Source organism: Clytia hemisphaerica, unplaced genomic scaffold (genome assembly GCF_902728285.1).
Source record: "Clytia hemisphaerica strain Z4C2 unplaced genomic scaffold, Clytia hemisphaerica genome assembly, whole genome shotgun sequence".
NCBI lineage: Eukaryota > Metazoa > Cnidaria > Hydrozoa > Leptothecata > Clytiidae > Clytia > Clytia hemisphaerica.
The window spans coordinates 885804-901662 of NW_027103598.1; the positions used below are offsets into that span (position 1 = coordinate 885804).

Here is a 15859-nt window from a genome sequence, read left to right on the forward strand (position 1 = left end):
GAAGATGTGCCCGGTGCTTAGTCTTTAAGTCTAGCAAGGGCCTTCTGAAGTTCTGATGCGAAAAGAATGAGTTTGCGCATGCGCTCGTCAAAAAAGCGATATTCGTGAAGGGAGTCTTTTCAACGCGTGCGCGCATTTGGTTAACAGCTGGGAGGCAAGAAGAACTTTCTGGAGATAAAGGCCCACTTTCTACTTTCTTACAAGGTATGATAACAAAATTCAATTACAATCTTACTTAGTGTCTTCTTTTCATGAGGGTACTACTCGGTTTGTGAGATTATAAGGTTATATCTTAGCCAAAGACCGAATCTTCGACTCGTGTGTTTTGTTTTTTATAAAAAAGCTCTCTTTTACCGCCCCCCTGACAGCTGATAATTAGGCTAGGCCCACGTTCGTTTGGTTTTACAAATGCGAAATACAGATGTCTAAACTTTTCAATAAATCTCTGGAACTAACAGACTTTTTGAAATTCTGTAAGAAAGTTCAAACTCGTAAATAGTTTTACTATGCTTTGTGGAGAAATCGTAACCATTAGTGAAATACTCATTCATCTAATACCGTTTAGGAGTCTCGCTATTTTCACGGTACTCCATTGCAGAGGCCGGTAAAAATGGTTGGTAAAAATGCGCACTTTAGTACTGTGAAAGGTTAGAGGAATGTAAACATTGTGAATTTTTTTCTCTCCTTTAAAGAGAATGATTTAAGATATTTGAACATGATATCAATGATAATTTTATAAGTCTCTCCTGAAAATTTCACAAAAATTCATCAAGAGGAAAAGAAGTTATGATTAAAAGGAGTTCTTTACCTACCGTTTTTCTGCTATGTTTCCTTATGAGAACCAGATGTTTACCTACCGTTTTTTTACGGAGGAGAGTGAATTTTCTGTGGTCGCTAAAATCAAAACAATGGAAAATTGGATTGACGCGTGCGCAGTTGACACTCCTAAACGGTGTATTAAAGATTGAAGACAAAAATTTACCTTGAGCACGAAAAATCAAAGTCCAGACTCCAGGGAATGGAAATCCAACCAATTTTTTTAACTGATAGGTGTTCGATTATCGAACCACGGAAAATATATATTGATCCAGACGTCCGCGCTCGATAGGATCGATCATCGGAACGGCTCGATGACGGATCGATATGTGATCGATGGATTACTTAACTTAACGATCCCGATAGGAGATTGATGGAAGATTCAGCCATTAAAAAGTCTTGAGTATCGATCCTTCGTTGATCCATTATCGAGCTAGTATTTCAATCGAGTATACCGATTCGTCATCGATCGTTAATCGATTCGTCATCGATCGTTAATCGATTCGTCATCGATCGTTAATCGATTCGTCATCGATCGTTAATCGATTTGTCATCGATCGTTAATCGATTTGTTATCGATCGTAAATCGGGTATGAGTCGATAGGCATAGCGTCAGCCTGGGTTTAGGTCCCAGGCAAAATTTAGGTCCCCCCCAAAGATTTATCTCTTTGTTAGCCCCCAGGAATTTTGACCCTAGACACCTTCAAAAAATTGATCCAGTAAAAAAGTTTTTTCCAATGTAAATTGCATTCAGTTCCAAGTTAAGATAAATAACTTTGCACGCTTTCTACAAAAATATTGCGGCGCAGGGGAAAATTTTTCAGATTCATGAGCTTCAATTTGAGGAATTGAAGCCAACTATTACATAGGCGTACAAACTTTCGCGAGCAGAAACTTTTGCAAGGACGAAAAATTGCGAAATTCACGACATTTACTTTCGCGGATTTAACGGGAAAATATATTTCGCGAGCATAAACTTTCGCGAATCAAGACGTAGAATTGAGAATTTTCACACAAAAAATGGCTTAGAGGGACAAATACTTGTTGGATTGGCTTGAAACAATTGTCCTTTGACTATTAGTCTTAAAGCAGGCTAAAAAGTGACATAAAAGTTACATTTTATTCAAAGTTTGAAGATTTACAAATCATCTATTTTGTCAAGAATTTTTCGCGAGCATAAACTTTCACGAATAGCCCTTCCTAGAATTTTTAAATACATTTACTTTAGCGAAAAGGGCCAAAATTCGCGAAAATCGCGAAAGTTTCTACTCGCGAAAGTTTGTACGCCTAAAGTAAGCTGAATTATTTTAGCCCCCACTTTGAGTGATGAGATTTTAGCCCCCCCAAGTACATCCCCCTAAAAAGTGGTGTACTTATAGCCCCCTCCTTTTTTGGGAAAAATTTAGGGTGTAACCCCCTCCCCCAACCAGCAGGGGGGTTGACGCTATGATAGGTTCGATAAGATCGATGATAGATTGATAAATAAGCAATAACTAATCATAAGCTTTAAAAAATCTTGAGTATCGATCCTCTATCGATCTCCTATCCGGATCGTTAAGTAATCCATCGATCACATATTGATCCGTCATCAAGCCGTTCCGATGATCGATCCGTCATCGAGCACGGACGTCTGGATTGATTAGTTCAATAAAAGTACAGTTTCATGTATATGTTCAAGTTGTTCGAAGAGTGTTCGAGCAGTATCTTATTGCTTTTCTGGGATCATTCTGCTATTTTTCTCAGGTATACTAGCCAAGATATTGTGAAAATGACGCACCAAAGCTTCTTGGTTCGATTAAGTTCTGTAATATTGTCACAAGTCAATAATTATCGTCAACTGCTCTAACTTTGGACTATCTGACAAAACATGGGGCGGTCATTCAGCCACCATTTCACCGAACCTCCAAAGTCATTTAATTAACATACTGCGAATCGTAGATAGCAAATAATGCGAGTATGCTACTCGCACCAGGTAGGCTTTCACACCGCAAAAGTAACAAATCTTTTCAACGAGAAACATGTAATGTAAATGCAACCACACACATTCCTGCAAGCGTCCAAACATTTCGCAGACAATATCATCCACCAGGATACAAGTGAAAATTTTCAATCTACCGACTTACTCTTGGGTACCATAGCTGTAACCCCCAGGACATTCTTATTCCAAACCAACCCCCCCCCCCCGCTTATTAATTTTTGGGGAAATGTTTTTGAAAGTTCCTCGCTTTTGTCCTTGCTATATTAGCCTCTTTTTCAAAAAATTTCCACCCATGACACTTTTATTCCAACCCTGCTTATTAAGTTTTGAGAGTTTTTCCAATCCCCCAGCTTATTCCAATCACCTCGGCTATTAGGTACCCGAGAGTAGATGGGGGTTTAGTTATTATCATGGTAGGGTTCGGGGTGGAGCTCAAGATAACAATATAAGGGGGCATTTGTGAATTAAGACTTAACTTAGGATCCCATAGGGGTCTTTGTAGGGGCACCAGTAGGTTTGGGAGCTGTCTTAATTAACGTCTGTAAATTGCACGCTGTTACACGCTATAAGAATTTGTGAATGACAGCTTTCTGTTGTGTCTCATTGGGCCAACCCGAAAAAAATTTTGTTTCCGTTCCACCTGGTGATGAAAAAACACTCACCTGGCCAGCCGCAAAATAATTTTTTTTTGCTAAATTTCAATCCCAAAACTCGATTTTTTAAAGCACTCGTTAGAAGTTAAAATGATGGTCTTCTTTACCTTAAATCTGTAGTAACTTGACACTGCTACAGGCTTCGGCATAAGAAAAATTCACGTGTGATCATCCCACGCCTAGATTTTGATTTATAGTGGTCTAGGCGTGCAAATACTTAACTTTTATCGTTTATATTTTCAATTGTGTTACAATATCTCTAACAGGGCTCAAAATAACGGTCGGACATAGGACATTGTCCGACCCAAATGGCTTCATGTCCGACCCAAAAATCATAATTTTTAAGCTAAAGCAACCCTGATCGGACATTTTGTCCGACCCACTTGAAATGGTTATTTCGAGCCTTGCTCTAAGAACTGGACACTCTTTCATTTTGAATATTTATCTTCAATTGCTTGAGGCTCCAAACTGTGATTACGAAGGGAACTTTTTTGAGAAAAAAGTAGAGTGAGGGAAACATTTCCCCAATTTTTTAAATCCTCACTTTCTTAATGTTTCTTTTTATTTTACTCACAAGTCAGTATGATTCCTTTTATAAAAACAAAGCTGTTTACTTACTGAAAAGTCCCCACTTTGTGAATGTTTCTATTTATTTTACTCACAAATCAGCATGATTCTTTATAAAAACCAAGTTGTATATTAAAAAAACATTCTTAAAAGTTGAGTTGCAAGCAAGAATTAACAAAAACAATGCAGGGTTTAGTTTGAGATGAATAAAATTTCATTTCTATAACATTGATCAGGATAAAACCTTCATTCAAAGTGGTTTCAAGGCGTGCATTTTACAGTAGAATATAAAATATCACGTGCGATAAACTAACCCTAACCCTAACGATGATTACGAAAAAACGCGGCCGGGTGATAAAGAAATAGATTTTCACCCGGCCGGTGGACGGGAAACAAAAACTTTTTTCGGGTTCGCCTTGGCACAAGCGGATAGGCATAGGGTTTGTAAACCAAGGTTGCTTGCATTTGGTGGTTTGAGCCGGGGTCAGAGACCTGTACGGGCAAATCTCAGAAAAATATTTAGAAAACAGTTAGAAACACTTGAGAAAGTCAGAAAATCAGGATAGAAGACACAAAAGTAGTAAATAGGGAGGAAATAGGAGAGGATGCATCCTGGTGGATGATATCGTTTGCTAACCTGTCCAAACACAGATATAAAAAAGTCCTGCAGAAAATTGTGAGATCTGTTATCAAAACTCTGTAACTTTGATTTGAAATTTGAATGTCAATCAATCGTGCACGCTAGAAAAAGTCTCTAAGAGAAAAATGACACAAAAAATGGCGTCAAGATGTGAGCAGCGTGAGTGAGATTGAATTGTTACTCTCCAGTGCCTAATAAACGTTCAGACCAAAATAAACGCACAGGGGGGGGGGATAAAATTGAAATTAATAAACGTACAGGCAAGAAATCAGAGCTAAAATAAATAAAAGTACAGGGAAAATCTACCAATTTCTCAAAAGTAGAGATCAAATTAAACGCTCAAATTTTTAGCAAGACTTAGAGTTTACTCGCAGCATAGCATTCGAAATCTCCACACTTCGTTTGAATGTAATTAAAGGCCTTTTTACACGTCTTATTTTTTCCAGTGAATCAGGCAATATTGGGTCAGAGAAAATAAACATACTGCAGGAAAATTCCTCAAAATAAATAAACATACAGGTCTTAATAAGGTGCGTACAGGCGGGAAATTTGACTAGGCACCAAGAGTAATTACTTCTTCAAATTATGTACTTTTTAAAGCGCTTTAAAAATACATTTGATTGTGATTATGAGATGGTGAAAGTTTGATTGATGAGCTTTTTGAAGTATCAAAACTCAAAAAAAGAAGATACACTCCAGAAATCAACCGTCCCAAGTTAGAGCAGTTAACGGTACGGTTTGTGTATGATTAAAACTAAGAATTGACCGTGAATTTCCAAACACCATAGTGTGCAGGGGGGGTCAAGGTCCCACCTAAAATTTCAGGTCCCAGCACTTGAGAAACTCCCACCTGATAGTTGACTTTCCAAGTCCCACCTAAAGTAGGAATTTTTGCCTTATGAAGGCCAACTTTTTTGCATATTTGATTGGCAAACAGTTGGCACTTCGGGCAGTTTGGAATGAAAATTCCAATAAAAAGTTAGGGGAATTTTCAATGAAAAACAGATTACAGGATTCAAAGGCAAATATGTAAAAATCTAAAATTTAAAATAATTTTTCTTTCAAGATTTCCATAAGAGTCCCACCTAAAGATTTCTAGTCCCACCTCAACCTATTTCTTTCCCCCACCTGAAAGTCCAAAATTTCAGACTCCCACCTGGCTGTTTGGGACCCAAAAATCCAACCCCCCCCCCCTGCAGAGTGGGGGGTGCACACTAAGAACACCCTTACTCTTTGAGTCCTCCCTTTACATTTCCATCCAAGTGGCTGTAGCATGAAGGTAGAGCATCCAGCTACAGTGCAAGGTTGTGTGTTCGATCCCCAGCTGGGTCATACCAAAGATTCCCAAAATGGTACTTGATGTCTCTCTGCTTGATGCTTAGCAACTAAAGAGATAGATCAAGGGTAAGTGGAGAAATCCAGGGAAAGGAGTGGTGCCCTCTCCTACCTTCGGGTAGACAGCTATAGAAAAGGGAGCCTTCAGGTCGCCCTCAACTGTGGTCTCAAACTTACTTTACTACTTCTATTTTCTTGGCAAATATTGCCCCCACCCTCCCCTAAGTTGGCATCTTCAATGCATCACAATAAAATATCTAAAAGTTGTATACCTATATATTATACTACAATTATGTGATGGTCAACTTAGTGTTAGTGTTTTGAGTACTCAGGTGAAAGCAGCAGTCTAAGCTCGCCTACCCGCGCAGCACTGATGAAGGGAAATCCTAGGAAGGGCAAAAAAAATCAATTAATTCAAAATAATTGAAAAACAGGTATTATGGTCCTTGTGCAAAAAAAAGATTAATTTACCATAATAGGTGAAGCACATTCACCTTAAAATTGTTATTCTTGTGGTTTGTGAGATTAACATGTGACTTCATCAGCATTAAACATACAATTTTATTTTAACAGAATGAATCCTGAAAAATTAAAGAAACTCCAAAATGAAGTCCGAATTGGAGGAAAAGGATCTCAAAGAAGAAAGAAGAAGGTTGTCCACAAAACTGCCACAACTGATGACAAAAAATTACAAGTCACTTTGAAAAAATTAAGTGTTAATCCCATACCTGGAATTGAAGAAGTCAACATGATCAAAGATGATGGACAAGTCATTCACTTTAAAAACCCTAAAGGTCAGTGAAAGCAATTACAACTTCAAATGAAACCAATGGGACAAACAGTGTCTCTAATTGAAACATTTTAATGTAATGGGCCATTCCATTTCATGACCATACTGGTGGGTGGACGAATATTTCCAGGGGGTCTAAAGAAGTGTTTTTCATTTTTCCAGGGGGTAAAAAGTTATTATTAAATTTCCAGGGGTGAACAACTGATTTTAGTTCATCCACCCTCAATTTAAGAGATGAAAAGAATTATTTCCAAGGGTTCTATTGCAAATTTTGCCATTTTCCAGCAGGTATCTACACTTTCCGATAAATTTGTTTTCAATTGAAAAGGTTTGTCCGCCCCCCTTTATGGAAATTTTATGGAACAGCCCAATGTTGATTTAACATTTTGCTTCAGAGGGATGTAACTTTCTCACTGTTTTTCATTTTTGAAAGTTTCGAAATTTATGAACTGCCATTTTTTGAACAGGCTTTGTTTCGAAGCTACTGCGTGATTGATAGTTTTGTGTTTGAATGTGATTTATATTTTCCATGTTTTATCATCTATTCAGTTCAAGCTTCTCTTGGTGCAAACACATTTGCTGTGACTGGACCTTGTGAAAATAAACGTAAGTTGTTTTAATATACTTCTAATGTTTTATCTCTGTATGGTTGCAAAGTTAGAGGGGACCACCAGTTAACTATTATGATTATAGCTTGTTTTCCTTTCGTCCAGCTTTAGTCGCTTTAATGGTAGTTTTAATCTGAAAGCATCAAGATGATTTAAATGTTTTACTTTTTTCAGCTCTTACTGATATGTTGCCAAGTATTTTGAACCAAATCGTAAGTACTTTCTGCTTCAGTTTTTTCTGTGCAAATCATAATTTCCATTGAATTACTGGGTAGTTTGAAAACCATGTAAGAAGTAGGAATTAACTCCTTGTATTTTGTATTGTCTCTGTTTCCAGGGGGCTGAAGGACTAACGAACCTGCGCAAACTTGCTGAACGAATGCCACAAACTCGACTCGAAACTGCCACTGAAAGTGACGACGTGCCAAGTAAGTACCTTATTTTCCGATCCAATCTTTATGGACTCGAGTTATATCATGGAGGTAATAAAAAAATTGGAGAGTCAATGCCTTTTGTTCTATTCTGATTTATCATCGGAAGCAAACAGCTTTTTGGTTGCTTTGGGAATAAGATGATTAATTTTGGGTATACTCGTGGGAATAATTAAGATGAATGAAAAGACATTACATTTTTAACAAGTATATTGACATACAATAGCCTTGTCATGAAAAATTGAAAAAAACTTCATATAATAAGCACAATACTCCAAACCTCTAGGAGAAGCTGCCCATAAAGCCATCGATAGATTTAAAACAGAATTACGTGTTACGATTAGGAACCTTGTATCGATCATTTTGTCAGAGTATGAAAACCGCTGCCCACTTAGACGTGAAGATTTTAAGATAAGAAATTTCAATGATAATGTGATGCAATTCTCATTGTTAACAAAATGCCAGCCCAAAAATGTGTCCTTATGAAATTAATATACTCTTTTAGTCTTACATCAGTTGAAACTATTTCGAATCGCATTTTAAGAGGGCTTTTCGGCAAAATTAAGTTTTCAAAATCAACCAAAAGGTCTCTTTATGTTCTTATAAAGTTATAAATTGATGTTTTTTGCTTCCAATGATGGTACATCAAAGAAAAGCCGCTTTGAATAGATTTATAAAAGATTTCAACGACCATTTAGATCATTACCGAGACGTTTTCTCTCCATCTATATCTTTATTAATTATTAATTACCTCCATGTTTATATATCATTGAGTTTTGTAAGTTCACCTGAATTTGCCATGCACAAATGATCAAGTCGACTTTAAATAAGAATTTCGTTTAACGTCGCTCTTTGCTGACCGAATATTTATTTACTTGAAATGAAATTGTCACGGCCAGAGACCTACCGCCTAAACTACGCATATGTGCTTATGTCATAAAGTTAAACATCATTAGCTGTTTGTTATCATTGAGTTCTTAGTCCTGAAGAGAGCTTGCATCTCCAGTCTTTGAAAAATGTCTTGCGTTTCAAGGTCCATGTATTGAACCAGTTTGGAAATAGCAAATCTTATTGAGCAGCTTTTTAATTTAGAAAATTATATTTGGGTGGTTTTACTTCGAACGCACAAAACATATCGAATGAATAGTGGTCTTTTTTCACAAGGAACCTTTCGGTCTAAATTCAGCAACATAACATTGTTCTGATTTTGAAGGTAACTCTACCTGGCTATGTTGCCTTGAAATCAATCAAGTTATTTACTTTCATTTTCAGCCCTGGTTGAGAATTTCGATGAACCTTCGAAGAACGAAACGACTGCCGAACCCGAAGCGACTGCCGAAACGGAAACGAAGAACGAGCCATCTGAATCGACCGAAACGACCGACGCCAAAATTGAAGAAGTGTCATAGTTTATGTGTAATCTTTTCTCCAGAAACATTTTTCATATACATATTTTTTCTCCTTCTTTTATTTTATCGGAATATCTATTTAACCTCTAAAACATTGTCAAGAAGATTTATACGTGGGAGATTCTTCTCTAGCATTGGGCTAAACTTAGGTGTACAAACTCAACGACTTTTAACGATAACGATACTTAACTTTTATCCGTCCGTTTGTTCTGTATCTGATACCCAAAATGTGATGGTGCCCAATTTTCGAAAAAAAAAGATTTCCGAAAATTCTGGAAATATGCCTGAAAAACCTTGATTGTAGCAAATCCCGAATTGTGACAGTCGCCTTTTCGAGAAAAATATTTTCCGGCCGAAAATATGTCGGAAATCGTCGTCTTAAAAGATTTTCATGGGTTTTTTCCTAATTATTTTTTTTTCACATCAAAACATTGATAACATTGCCCACCATCAAGCATAGTTATTTGTCAATAAAACTGATTTTTGAAGCCGAAACTGTTAATTGTCGTTTGTATCTTTCGTTTCGAGTGTAAAACTCTACGGGATATCGGCTGCTGAAATATGCAAAATTTCCATCCTTGGAAAATGTTCCAAGTTTCCAGGTTGGATTATCCATTGGATTTTATCTGTGCCAATATATTATGGCACTGATTGTAGAGGCTCGTTTCGAACGATTAATTGGATCAGATGCAAACTTATTTTACAATAACTTTTCGAGTATGGTAAGGGTGAATAATTTTGCCTTAGAAGTGCATGGGCATGCCCGATGCAACCCATTTAGCCTAAGGCTTTCGAAGGGTCATAAAAACGCGATATTCAATGTGAAGTAAGTCTAACTCTCAACCAAAGCTATCCATTTAGACATTGAAAGGTCCTCTATTTAATTTGATAGAAATAAACGTTTTCGGGTGGTACTTGAATTTTTGCTAACGTCAGCAATTAAGTCATTTTTCTGCAATTTTTAAAAAGCCTTCCTCAATAACTTTTTTTGGCTTCATTTTCAGATATAATATAAGTAGTAATGTTTTTCTAAACGAGCTACGATGGCCCCTAAGGCTCACCACGCACTTCCAGTTCTTATAAAATTTGTGAACTAGAACTGTCTAGGGTCATGGCCCAGAAGGCTTACAAGACACTGCGCACTTCCCAGTTTTTTTGTGACGACACTGCGCACTTCTAGACAAATTTTAAAGACGCAAAAGTCCCCTTCGAAAGAAAGCCGTTCTGGTCAGCAAAATAGATACCGAGTTGTAATAAATGAGTTGATGATAATAGCGAAGAGGCTCGGAAATCCCTAGTTATTTTTCTCGAGTTAAAAAAACGTCATTTTTCGATTTTTAAAATCTCGAGCTATCTCTGATGACATCTTAACTCATTTAAATTTTCGAATCATTTCTCGTTTTTTAACTCGGTTTCGCTTCTTTTAAATTTTCGAGTCATTTTCTTTCATGTAGATTCTCGGATTCTCGAGTTATTTTGGCGTTCACTGCAGAAGACTCAAAACACACCCACACACTCTCTAGTTTTCATGCACTAGGGGGGTGGTCCAATGGCGGAAAATGCTAGCTGCGTGGAGGCAAAAAAACAAAGTTGATATTTGTTCACTTTTTGCTTCCCCAATTTTTGCCACTGGGGGGATTTTGCTGAACAGCACTTAACTCAGAAATTTTAACCTGTAACTCTTAATATGAACAACTCGGAAATGTTAACTCATTTTGCGTAACTCGACATTCATTTTAAAGACCGAAAAAAATTTCATTGCGCGGGCCGCTCGCTTGGAAATTTCCCGCCCTGAAAAAAAGTCAGAAGTGCGCAGTGTCACTTGAGCCTTCTGGGCCATTGACCCTAGGCAGTTCTAGTTCACAAATTTTATAAGAACTGGAAGTGCGTAAAAACTAGAAGTGCGTGTTTTGAGCCTTCTGGGCCATCGTAACGAGCATGATAGATGTATTCCAACTGTACCATGACATACTTTGGAGGAAAAGAAATTCAATTTAGCCTGGGAACCTATTCTGGTCTGAAAAATGTTTTGGGTCTGAGATTTGAATCCATTTTTGACCCCTATGTGCAGAGTCTCATGCTTGTTAGACTAGAGTCTACTTTGGGCTGAACTTTGCTTTTTGATAATTTTTTATGACGCTGAGTCCATTGAGTTTCAAGCCCGAAGGGTCAATCTCTTTGGTAGGATTTGAAGCCAACAAATCCTACCAAAGTTGCGCGGCCTTGAGCGACCCGCCTGGCTTTTACACAAATGACAAATTGAAACTAAAATTTACCGCTTAATTTCGAAAAATATATCACTCGAAAACAAAGGAATTGCTAGATTCAATCCGTCATCAAAAATACGGCGCATATTTTAAGGCTTCAATTTTTCTTGCCTGAGAAAGGTTAGAGATTGACCTCTAGCCCTTCGGGCTTGAAACTCAATGGCTGAGTCCAGTGAAGTAGACTAGGAGCATTTGGCGAGGTCGCCATTTTGAAAAAAATGTTGAGACTTCCTCGTTTTCAGATGACAGCAAAACTTTCCTGATTTTTGCCCTTATAGCTAGAAATTAGTGAGGTTAAGTATACCGGGATAATCACGACGACGGACGAAAAATGTAATAGGCTAGTGGAAATACGAAATTTGATTGGTTGAAACTCATTAGCCTGTTAAATTTTCGTTCGTCGTCGTGATTTTACCGATTTACTTAACCTCACTAATACCCCGGGTCTTAAACAGATTTCAATTGGATTTGTTTTAGCTTTTGAGTATAATGACTGTAAATGAGTAAAAGTTGACCCCCTGATCATTCCTCTGCGATGGAAAATTGGCCGGCTCCTTTAGAGCTTTAGTGCGGGCACCAATAAGCGAAAAAGTCGCCTTTTGGCAAATTGATAAATTTATTCGAATATTTCAATTCGGGAGGGCTTTATAGACTTTCAGGCTATATTCTGAGCCCTACTGGACCATTCTTGGACTTAAATTTTCGGTATGACAAAGAAATATAAAAACTTTTTCAGAAACCCCATAGAACTGTCACACTTCCAACATAGGCATGGAAAAAAAACAAGAAATGAAGCCGTCTTTAATTTTCAATGAAGAATTTTAAGTTATTTTATTCTCCCTAACAATATGCGTGTTTCCATGACTGCTCGGCACGGTTGACGTTACCTAAAAGAAAATCAGGTTAAATTCATTTTCCTGCTTTTCATTTTTCGAAATTTTTCTGAGGTTATTCCTACTTGCTGATTAGAAACCGTAAATCGTAAATCCAAAAGCACTGAAAGCCAAAAATTCAAAAGAAAAACAAGGCAACCGAGATAAGCAAAAATTAAAAAATAGAAAGAAGAGCAAGTTTGCGGTGGGCGAGGGAAAATATACTTTGAGTCGATGACGTCATTATTTTTTTTTAACTTGCCCCCTTCGCATGAACAAGCGAATTGAAGATTTTTTATACCTTAATCGCCTAGCTTCTCTCTCAGATTCCAACAAAGTCAAAACATCTCCTTCACGGACTGGTCCTTTCACGTTGCGGATGATGCTTCGGTTGGTATCGTCGATAAATTCCACACGTACCTGAAAAATGTTAGCTCATTCTGTTAGGTTCCAAATAAACGTGGGGCCTAATTGCCGAGGGGGGGGGGGGGTTGGAAATTGTACTTCTGAAAACAGAAAATAAGGTAAATATAGGCTAAAATCAGGCTATTTAGATCAAAATAAGGGGCCTTCTATTTGACAGCTAAAAATATTCTTAAAAATTAAGAAACAAGGGGTCCTTATAAGGTCCGGGAAGGGTTGGAAAATTATCGAAATATTATCAAGCGGGGAGGGCCGTTTATTTGGAACCCAAGAGTAATAATGATTTTTCGCCTAAAATATTTCTCGACTGCCATTTTCGAGCATCCCTTCCGACGATCAATTGAGAATTAACTGGAGAGAAGAGCCTGTCTTCATATTTAAATCTGATCTGATGTATTTATTTCACCATCAGTATACAAATAAGAAATTACCGCCTGGAGAGGCTTAATCAAATTGTTAAATTGTTAGATGAGAATGGAAAAAGTGCAATCAATTGAGATGTATACGATTCAATTTTCTAAAAATAAGATCAAGTAAAAAGTAGAATGATAAACTAAAATATTCCATAAATGGTTTAAATTTCATATTATGAACGACATGTCTACAGTTCATAACTAATGCGTCAAAGAAAATTCTGTATAGAATTGAACAGTTTCTTTTGTGGTTCCTGGTTTAACTTGTTCTAAGGCTTTTTCAAAATGTTTTTCTGTAATGCTCGTCGCGTTTATATCTTCACGAAGCGCCACAAGTCCTGCTTCTTGGCAAGCTGAACATATCTCTGCGCCAGAGTAACCTTCCGTTGAACGAACAAGTTTCTCAATAGATACTTCACTAGTGATAGGCATAGACCGAAACTGGATTTGAAAGATTTCGCGGCGGGTTTTGTCATTGGGCAAAGGTACGTAAACCATTCGATCAATACGACCAGGTCGGACCAGTGCTGGATCGATAATGTCAGGTCGGTTTGTGGCAGCGACTACGATCACACCAGTCAAGGATTCCACGCCGTCTAATTCTGTAAGGAGTTGAGCAAGAACCTTATCTCCTGCATTATTCTCTTTGCCTTTCCTCTGAACACCCAGGGCATCAATTTCATCAAAGAATACGATAGTAGGTGCTGACATTCTCGCTTTATGGAAAAGCTCCCTCACTGCACGTTCCGATTCTCCAAGGTATTTATTGAACAGTTCTGGTCCCTTGATCGAGATAAAATTAATATCACTTTCAGTGGCTAGGGCTTTAGCTGTCAAAGTTTTGGAGCAGCCTGGTGGTCCATATAACAACAAACCAGAAGGTGGCTTAATACCGAGACGACTGAATGATGCAGAATGCTTGAGAGGCCATTCTACAGCTTCTTTCAATTTTTGCTTCACTTCATCCTGGCCACCGACATCCTTCCAATAGACCTTTGGTACATCAACTGTCATTGCCTTGAGTGCACTTGGACGAACTACACACAATGCGTCGGAAAAATCATCTTTAGTCACCAAATCAGGTAACAATTGATCACGATTCTTACGCTTGATGAAAGTAGAGCCAGCTTCCTTGCAAAGAGCACTCAGATCACCACCGACATATCCATGAGTGGTACTAGCAAGCTGTAAAATATCATCATCCGTCAAGTTATTCTTTGTATCATTTAACAATTTAACAAGAATGTCAGCTCTTTCTGTGGTGTTAGGAACTGAAAATTCAACTTCCTTTTCGAATCTACCAGCACGCCGTAATGCAGAATCGATATCATTAAGCTTGTTTGTTAATGCAATGGCAACAAATGGCATAGATTGGTCGACCGAATCCATTAAGGTACACATTGTGGCAACAATACGCCTTTCTGAATCATTGCTGTTGTCAGTTCTTTTAGGGCACAATGTATCAAATTCATCAATAACAAGTATTGACGGTGCGTTCTCTTGACAATCGGTAAATATGTCTCTCAGGTTTTGTTCTGTTTCCCCAAAAAATTTACTTGTGAGTTCAGGTCCATTAATTTCCCTTGTATATATACCAGGAAATTGTTTGACATAAGATTTCACTAAAAGTGATTTACCTGTACCACTTGGACCATAAGCTAAGAGTCCTTTAGGTAAGGAAATACCGTATTCCTTATAAAGCTTGTTATCAAGTGAATGAAGAATGAAGTCTTTCAAATGACGTTCTTGCTTGTGGAGGCCACCAAATGGTCTTGCAGGTTGAAGAGGTAGTACTTCAACTTCCAAGTCTGGTCTACCCTTACCAAACTCCAAAACTGTATGCTCTTTACTAAACACGTAACCAATTTTGGATTCAATGTCAATTTGCAAGGAAGAAAGTTGTTGACAAACATCCACTTCAACGTTGTCTATTACAATGTTATAGATTACTCCGTTAAAAAGAACATCTAGATGATCTCCAGCACATATCAAAGCCTTGTCCAGGATATCAATGATTGATATTCTGAGTTCGTCAAAATTTACTGACTTAATTCCAGGTACCGTAATTTGAGCAGAATCAGCAATGACGGGCGGTAAAGTTAATCTGCCTAGAAGGACACTCTGATTATACTGACATTGAATCGAACGAAGCTTAACTGGACTGATAACCACATCACCCAGACTGACTTTGGTTGAAGGCCATACAATACAAAAGGTCTTCTGAACTCCATTTGTGACGAGGATAGAACCAGCTACTTGAAATGAACACAACTTGATGGTCGTTGGATGTATCAAGACTAAGTGATTTTGCGATTCAAGCATTGGTTCATTTATAGCATCATTGCTTCTAACCAAAGCAACCAGTCTTTCTCCATCAAAATACGATCCAGTATCAACACCACACTTGTGTTCTGACTTTGTTAACACATTATTATCGCACTGGTCACATAACAACCATCCACTTTTCTGCTTCTTCTTGGCACTCATTTTCATTCACAAGATGCTTCAACACTGAAATGCAAATTAAGAAGGACGATAAGTGTAAGGATCTAGACTGGCACAGCACACTTTCCTCATCCTTCTCAATTTGCATTAAGCACCCATCAGTCTCATTAGTCAGACTAAAGGAAAAGGCTATACCATCCAAAAACGAACTT

General features: G+C 37.7%; 2 protein-coding genes across 2 annotated transcripts; one reads left to right on the top strand and one right to left on the bottom strand.

Annotated features, from left to right (window-relative positions):
• The first annotated feature begins 93 nt into the window (after positions 1-93).
• Positions 94-9270, top strand: LOC136801930 (transcription factor BTF3 homolog 4-like). The gene is made up of 6 exons (XM_067058623.1): positions 94-204; positions 6563-6783; positions 7329-7385; positions 7562-7599; positions 7725-7815; positions 9091-9270. The coding sequence occupies exons 2-6, from the start codon at positions 6564-6566 to the stop codon at positions 9225-9227; spliced, it is 543 nt and encodes a 180-aa protein (XP_066914724.1). The 5' UTR covers positions 94-204; position 6563; the 3' UTR covers positions 9228-9270.
• Positions 9271-13282: 4012 nt separating this feature from the next.
• On the bottom strand, positions 13283-15759 carry LOC136801907 (ATPase family gene 2 protein homolog A-like). Its single transcript, XM_067058587.1, has one exon. It carries the CDS (start codon positions 15693-15695, stop codon positions 13404-13406), a length of 2292 nt encoding a protein of 763 aa, XP_066914688.1. The 5' UTR covers positions 15696-15759; the 3' UTR covers positions 13283-13403.
• Between the last annotated feature and the right edge of the window lie 100 nt (positions 15760-15859).